Source organism: Pinus tabuliformis, chromosome 6 (genome assembly GCF_031772625.1).
Source record: "Pinus tabuliformis cultivar Carrire ecotype Pingquan chromosome 6, CPIR1, whole genome shotgun sequence".
Taxonomy (NCBI): domain Eukaryota; kingdom Viridiplantae; phylum Streptophyta; class Pinopsida; order Pinales; family Pinaceae; genus Pinus; species Pinus tabuliformis.
The window spans coordinates 706,035,620-706,043,915 of record NC_142292.1 but is presented as its reverse complement, the minus strand read 5'-3'; the positions used below and the strand labels follow the sequence as shown (position 1 = coordinate 706,043,915).

The 8,296-nt window shown below is 39.1% G+C and overlaps 1 protein-coding gene and 1 pseudogene across 1 annotated transcript; both read right to left on the bottom strand.

Annotated features, from left to right (window-relative positions):
- Window positions 1-642: 642 nt before the first annotated feature.
- LOC149260636 (transcription factor MYC1-like) lies at window positions 643-3,903 on the bottom strand (annotated as a pseudogene).
- Window positions 3,904-3,989: 86 nt separating this feature from the next.
- Window positions 3,990-7,292, bottom strand: LOC149260635 (disease resistance protein Roq1-like). The gene is made up of 4 exons (XM_089460682.1): window positions 6,691-7,292; window positions 5,502-6,597; window positions 5,125-5,397; window positions 3,990-5,012 (listed from the first exon to the last, which is right to left on the bottom strand). Exons 1-4 carry the CDS (start codon window positions 7,290-7,292, stop codon window positions 3,990-3,992), a joined length of 2,994 nt encoding a protein of 997 aa, XP_089316808.1.
- Between the last annotated feature and the right edge of the window lie 1,004 nt (window positions 7,293-8,296).

Here is an 8,296-nt window from a genome sequence, read left to right as displayed (position 1 = left end):
ATCACAAGGATATGGATATAAAAAAAAAATAAAAAAAAATTGATGCATGCATATTCATGTTAAACATTTACCAATTTGTGACCAAAGAAAATAAAAGTATTTATAAAAGAAAAATACCACCATGTTTGTCCAAGAATTATATTGAAATCACCAATCTCTACAAAGTCAAGAAACTTTCAAATACCTGCTTTGAAAATGAATAGTCCACAGAAAAGACATTTTAGCTTTTGAATTGTGTTCGCAATGTTTCCTTTGCAAAACCACCTTGACAAAACATTGTGGTCTTATGGAGTTGTTTTTCACATGATAAAGATGAGGGGATTATTTCATAATAACCCTTTTGAAGTCAACTTTGTTTTTTGGAAAGACCACCACAATGCTCTTTGCATCATAATCTGTCACTTTAAGAATAAAATACATGTTATAACAAGTTGCTTTAGTGGATAAGCAACATTAAGCTATGATATTGTGCACAGTCCTTTCCCTTTACTTCTATAAAAAAATCTTGAATTATGTTACAAAATGGTGTTTTCATTGTGAAAATGGTGTTGGAGGACATCATCACCATTTCTTGTCCGAAAACACAATTCACAATGAAGCATGCAAAGGAAAATTCTCAATATTGCAGTGATATTCCACTACTTAATTCAAAGATTCAGTTACTTTCTTACAAAGCATGGAATAATGAAGGTGGCCTTCTATGTACAAACCTATGGTCATTTTAACAATGAATGGATAATTAACGAATCCTTCATAGTAGAAATACTTGCATGGAGGACTTCCAAATCAAGTTCTTCCAGTGTTGTGATCAATCTTGCAATAGGATGATTATGTTTAGTACATTGAATTCTTATTATCACCTCTCGGTCAACAATGCGAACTTCTAAATTCAAGCCAAGGAATTTCCCCTCGTTAAAACCTTTAAGGTCAACGCATGAAAGATATGTTGTTTCTTTACCTACCAACTTCAAAGAATTCATCAATAATTCCTTCTTTATGGTGTCAATTTAAACCTACAATTTAACCCTCTCGGACTCCAAATCTTGTTGTTTGGAACAAAGTGCTTTGATATAAGCAGCGACATCACCGAGTAGAGAAGCTTTGTCCAATTTTGACACATTACAAACCATGGTAGGAAGCTCATAAAATTTTTGGTTCGATTTCTCATGCCTTTGTCGCTCAGCCTCAATGTGATTCATAGGCTCTTCACGACCATTTGCATGCTTTCTCCCACGTTTTTGTTGCTTTCTCTTGACCACAACAAACATTGAATCTTTAATTAAGGCAAAGGGTTCTACATCAAACATCTCTGAATCAATGTTAGAGTGCAAGCCTCCTAGAGCAATTGGATCAGGTGGATTATATGGTAAACCAATGGTATCCTCTTTTATTGTTGGCTTTATCAAGTTCTTTTCATTACCTTTAAAACCCAATGTGCGGGTTTGTGGTTCTGCACCGTTTACTGTTTCTGTAATATGGATGGTGGGCGCTTCAAGGGCTTCAGTCTCATAAGTTAGAGTATGCAAAAATGATTTGTCATTTTTAAACACTAAAGAATTTTTTTCATCGAACACAAATGCTTTTTGTTTGCTTGTCACAGATAACACAAATGCTTTTAGTTTGCTTCTCACATATAACACAGATGCCTTTTGTTTGCTTGTCACATATAATAATGCAGTGGAGGCCCACGAAATGTTCTCTACAACTGAAGGAATATGTCTCAGCAAAGCAGACACTTGAGAGTTTTCCTGTTAAACAAAATAAGATGAAAACAATTTCTTGTTATGCTAATGTCAGTGTTGATGTCAAATTCATTAGGACATAGCTAATCCTTTGTAAACCTATCAGTTTGTGATGGTGATATTTAAATACAATAGTTCTTGAATGACATAACAAGATTGTAAAAGTTTGTGACAATTTTTTAAAAACTAAATTCCCCAAATGACTAAAAAAGAGACAAACATTATATCAGACACAATGTCAATCATACTTGTGTAAAATGGAAAATGTTGTCAATGAAGAGCAACACATCCTGGCCTTCAGCATCTCAAAAATGCTCTGCAACAGTCAATCCTGTAAGCCCAACACGTGCACGAGCACCAAGTGGTTCATTAATTTGACCATATATAAGAGCACACTTGCTTTCACCCTATATAACAAGAAAAGCATTAATTAGTAGCCAATCCTCTAATTATGCGTGCAAAGAACAACTCTTCAACAAATAAATGGGTGAATTAAGAGCCTGCGTTGAAGGTTTTCAAAGATGGTGATTCATTCATGACAAATGTCATACAAGAATGTATAACAACCGACATCACACACACAACCTCATCTCCCTTTCCTACACAACATGGCAGAACATCCAAGGAATAATATGACCACTAGGGTTTAAGGGTGAGGAAGTGGGAGTTATACCCATCATAAATTAATCCACCTCTCACCAAACTAAACTTGACCCAGTTCACATCCAACCCCCTAAACCCCAATAGAACAAGTAGAGAGAGTCCTTTGTCACGGCGAGGTCGGTGCCCATCTTGTAATGCTCACCCATATCCAAGTATGCCTAGTGGGTGAGGCTCGCAAAGCAGCCAAAGACATATTATCCTCCTCTTCATCCTCATTGTCCTCGTCTTCTTGTCGCACGGGGCTTGAGAAGTCTCAATTTATTTTTTTAGGCCATGGGACTCTTCTATTTCAACCATTGTTAACAGGTCTCGTAAGCCTCTTATAACGTAAGTGCAAAGCATGCGAAATGGGCACACCCTTTTGTTGTTACTATTGTTAAGAAGAAGAACCTTTTGCTTTAGAAAATTGGTCCTTTGTAAGTGCAAGCATGAGCCGGAAGGGGGGAATTTGTACTCAGAGGGTTGTTTCCAGAGATATTTCCAATAGTGGTTTCTGGCATTCGGTGGCTTTGAGCAGGTCATGTTGTAGCCTTGCTGCAACACTCAGTGTTCACGTATAATATCTGCATTGATACTTAAACCAACAAATTCTCCGGTCATCATGCTCATGAGCTAGCATCCATGTGTCAAGTTATTATTGAAAGAAAGAAAACGAAAATAAGTGTCTTTAATTTGGTAGTACAACCCCACAAAAAAATGCCTATTAACATAATTAATGCAAATTTAAAATACATAATATTTTTTAAATATAATTTAAATTTTATAATATTTAAAAATTATATTATAAAAATTATCTTACTTTCTAATATATATTATTAAACATATAAATCAATTAGAAATTAATTATTTTAAAATACACTTCAAAAATGTTCTCATTATTTTTTTTTTTTCAAATAGTGCTATCCTAACTCATAATATTTCTATTTAAAGTAATGTATGGCAAGAGACTTAACTCAGAATGTTAATATTTAACTTAGAATATTTCTATTTAAAGTAATGTATTGCAAGAGACATAACTCAGAATGCTATTTAATATAATATGTGTTGCAAAAGACATTTTGATTTTTTATTTAAATTATTCTCGACAATGCAAAAATGGTTCTTAATCAGCTTTAATTTCCATGCAAAAAATTCTAAATCAGCTTTAATTTCCAGAAACAAAGTTGTACACATTTTAAAAATGGCTTGAAAACGCAAACACAAATAGTTTGTGTGCAATGAGATCAAAGTTCTGCTAAAAAACATCAATATGCCTTCAGTTTAAAATATCAATATAATGTAACGTTAGTAATACATATTAACGTCTTATGTCCTAAGGAAGAGGATAATACAATGAAACAAATCAGACGCCACTGAAGGAGATTAGGGACATGACGTAAATATGTCTCACTATTTTACACACCTAATTAATAAAACAAATCTTGCCTACATGGGCTTCTTATTACATGCCTTTAACCCTCTATGCAACCTGCAGTGAGCACTGTGGCCACTTACCCATATTCTAATTATGAAGTGCTTTCATATTTTACTACCTTTCTTCGCTTGCTGCCTCCTCAGGGTATCCTTCCATGCTTTCTTCGCTTGCTACTTCCTCCTAATTAGCTTCCTCTTCAGAATTCTTTCCTTCCATGCTCTCTTCGCTTTCTCTTCCACGAAGCGTTCTCCCAGTCGTTGGCGCAGCTGCTCGACTACTCCCTCACTCCATTGCAGTTCCGAACATCCATACACCTCAAGTAACTCCAATGAGCTCAAATGCTCCACATTGGGCAACATCTGTAATTTGGAACACTCACACAAGAGAAGACGTTTGAGGGCCGTCAGGTTCCCAACCGAGTCCGGGAGCATCTGCAGACTGGAGCAGTTATGCAGTGCAAGCCTTCGGAGGCCCGTCAGGTTCCCAACCGAGTCCGGGAGCATCTGCAGGCTGGAGCATTTATACAGTGTAAGGCTTTGGAGGCCCGTCAGGTTCCCAACCGAGTCCGGGAGCATCTGCAGACTGGAGCACTCTCGCAAGTAAAGGCTTTGGAGGCCCGTCAGGTTCCCAAACGAGTCCGGGAGCATCTGCAGACTGGAGCACCAGCCCAGCTGAAGGCTTTGGAGGCTCGTCAGGTTCCCAACCGAGTCCGGGAGCATCTGCAGACTGGAGCACTCGTCCAGGTCAAGGCTTTGGAGGCCCGTCAGGTTCCCAACCGAGTCCGGGAGCATCTGCAGACTTGAGCACATATACAGTGTAAGGCTTTGGAGACCCGTCAGGTTCCCAACCGAGTCCGGGAGCATCTGCAGACTGGAGCAGTGACTGAGATCAACCGTTTCAAGGCCCGTCAGGTTCCCAACGGAGTCCGGAAGCATCTGCAGACTGGAGCACCAGCCCAGGCAAAGGCTTTGGAGGCCCGTCAGGTTCCCAATTGACTGTGGCACCAACTTCATTTTATAACAATGGTTGAACCTGACATGTTTCAGGGAATGCATATTACAAAATTCCTTTGGCAAACTTTCATGATCACTATTGGACAGCACAAATTCTTCCAGGTGCTTCAGCTTGCCAATGGACTCTGGAACCTCTGAAAGAGGACCATCAATATACAATTTCTTCAACTGCAAAGGTGCCTGCAATATTTACATACGGTTGGTTTGACAGTCTGGAATTCTTAACTTCAAACAACCTTTTACAAATTGAAGAAAAAAGTAAAGCGACGTGTAAATAAATCAACAAAGCTACCTGAGATTCATCTTGCCACAGTGTTTTCAATTTTCTCCCCTCTATATGTAACAATATTAAATTCTTTATTGGAAGCGAGAAAGGTAACGAGGAGGTCGGACAGTTTTTCCAGTGGAGATACATTAGTTTCGGTCGCTCTCTACTGCTGAATACGCGTTCAACAAAATAACCTTCAGCCCTAAGGATCCGCAAGTCACTTAGGTTGCAAATGCCAGAAAGGTTTTCCAAAGATTGATCAGGGACATTTCTATTAACCATGCTAATTCCACGCACCTGAAACAATTGACCATATTAGAGGGTTTTAAGAAATTAAAACTTCAAAATACGGATAACACAACGTTATTTAGAAAGTCGGCCGAAAGCTTCAAAATACTCACAGAAGATTGTTCAGCCACATTATAAAGATTGTCCTCAGTCAGTTGCCAAAGTCGACGCGGATATTTTGAATCCTTCGCCAGATATCTGCCAAGATCTCTAATGTGGTCGTGCATTCTCAACCACTTTCCGTCCTGCACGTCCACCAAGCACCTGTTTTCCAGCTTCCAAAAACCCAGCCGTCCCGACCAGCCAGATTCGTTCCATATTGTTATGGCAGTATCCTTATCTTCCCCTATGAAGAAACAGGCGATGTCTAAGAATATCTGCTTCTCCTGTTCATCCAGAGCATCATAACTAATCTGAAGTGTTCTCTGTATATCGCTGGGAAGTATTTCGGAAGTCTTGTGCAATTGTTCATTCCAGTACTCTAAATCATCTTCTCCACGAAGAAGCGCCCCAAGTACTTTAAGAGATAATGGCAATCCGTTGCATACCTCCAAAAACTTTTGAACCACTTCCACAAATCCTACTACAGGATGGGGCTGACCGAAAGCGTGCAAGCAAAAGAGCTCTTCCGAGTGTTCTGGACTGAGGCCTTGCATGGTGTAAATGGATGACTCCATAATCCCCGAGCTTTTAAGCACATCTCTATTGCGAGACGTAACTAAAATCAAACTCTTTGGATGAATGACATCTTTAAGCGGAAAAAGTAATGCATCCAGCTGATCAATATGATCCACATCATCTAAAACTAAAACAACAGGGGCCTGCTGAGAGGATGATAGATGCATTTTGATCTTGGATTTGCCTTCATCAACATTCTTTATTTGTACATTTCGTACACCCAAATCCTCAAGAAGGCTACTCTGCAGGGAATCTAAAGATTTGGATCTGATATCAAATAAAAAGCATTTTTTATTGTCTTTTGCACGGGCACTGTTGAAAATTTCTTTGGCGACAGTCGTTTTTCCGATGCCGCCAAGACCCACAATTGCCACAATGTGAGGCTCCCCCTTCGCGGCTGCAATGACATTATCCAAGCCTTTTACATTTGGGCCCAGGCCAGTTGGATATTTAGCTACATCCAGAGGGGGCCTGCGAACCTCTTGCAAAACTTTTTGGACGACCTCCTCCACGAGCTGCCCCTCGTCGGCACTGAATAATATTAATTCACAATAAAATGACTAGTAAGAATGATATTGCTGTTAATCCAGCAGATAAAAAACTAGGAAGTGGAGGCGCACTTACCCGTTACACGCGTTGAGCTCAAAACCGCTTATTTCTGCGACAGATAAAAGGGCATCCTTCCATCTCTTAATAGTGTTGGAGTCATGCCGTGGCTTCTTTGCAAGCATCCGCAGGGCTCGAGCATACCCTCCACTTTCGTCCCGCACACATAGAAAGACACACTGGAGGATGCTCAGGAGTCGAGCATACACCCCATCTCTGGCCTGCGTCCGCTTTAGTTCCCCAGGGCTGACATGATAGAAAATGGGGATAATCGTAGCGCCCGACCTCAACATCAATACGAGTTCGTCGAGGCACCAGCTTGATTCGGCATATCTCGGAGAGAATATGGCGAGATGGACCGAGGCTGTTCGAATAGCCCCTTCGATTTGAGGAGTGATCTTCTCTCCTCCTTGCAATACTTGCTGGTCTAAAAATGCTGCTACTCCTAGGGCTTTAAGACGATGATAAATATGGCTGGCGAGACCTTTCTTCACATCCGGTCCGCGGTGATTAATGAAAACCTGATAGACATAGCTGTTGGTATTGTCGAGTGAGTGGGATGTGGAGGAGGATGCGCAGGATGTAGCGTCACGAGCTGGGGTCAAGCTAACCTGTGCCATTGGAGCTAAGAAGCAGATCGAAGATGTTTTGCAGAGATAGAGAAAGCGCGCTCCACTTCAATATTTTTGTGTGAATGATCTCACAAACAAAGTGAGATTGAAAACAATCTGGTGGATTTCTGAGTTCAACCGTTCATTGAACAAACGAAGTCGCAATTGAACGAAATTAATAATCTTTTTCTCTTATTATTAAATTATTATTTTCAACTAAATTCAGGGACTGAACTAATGCGAACGGTACAAGTATGAAGTTCCCGGAATTTCCACCTGTCACTGCATTATCGAGGATTGCCGACCAGTGAGCAGAGTTCCATATCTTCCCCAGCAGAAATCGCTGTACTCCACATGTGATTGTTTTAGTTGGGACCCATTCTTAACGCAACACAACTTAAGAATTAGTGTGAGTCAACCGTGAACATTATGCACACTGCAGGTTAGGAATTAAGTTGGTGTCAATGGGTGAATATCATTTATTCGGGTATCACGTATACGTGAATAATGAGTAAACATTATAGAATTATTTATTAATAGAGCCACTATATAATTTAATGGTTGTTGATAAGCATTCATAATGTATATTTAATGTTACCAAAATTAAGAAATCATAAATTATTTAAATAATAATATTAAATATTTTATAATGTAATTATTCATACTCATATTAATATTAATAATAATTTAACATTAAATATTACTAACAGCTCTTTATACATATATAATTGCTTTTGTTGGACTCTATCAATTTTTTTTTTAATTTTAGATGGTTGGTTTAATTTTAGATGGTTGGTTTCCACTGACATAAAAAGATCGTGGAAATCTACGTCTATCACAAGAAGGTGGAATCGAATCCAATGCCCGAGCATTCCTGGCTGTTGCCGTCCTGCATTTTACGTTGGCCTTCTCTACCGCTTTAGCTTTGGCAATTAAAAATAGTTGGAATCCGGCTTTTTTATTTCAAAACCAATTATTCAGCACTATTAAAAGCGAATTATTTAAATATTTTA

Bases quoted from the DNA above. Each gene is read 5' to 3' on its own strand.
- LOC149260635 (XM_089460682.1), bottom strand. From the start codon at position 7,292: ATGGCACAGGTTAGCTTGACCCCAGCTCGTGACGCTACATCCTGCGCA. The intron at 6,598-6,690 runs GTAAGTGCGCCT...AATATTATTCAG, and splicing joins GAGCTCAACGCGTGTAACGG to TGCCGACGAGGGGCAGCTCG. The intron at 5,013-5,124 runs GTAGCTTTGTTG...TAAATATTGCAG, and splicing joins TGTGGCAAGATGAATCTCAG to GCACCTTTGCAGTTGAAGAA.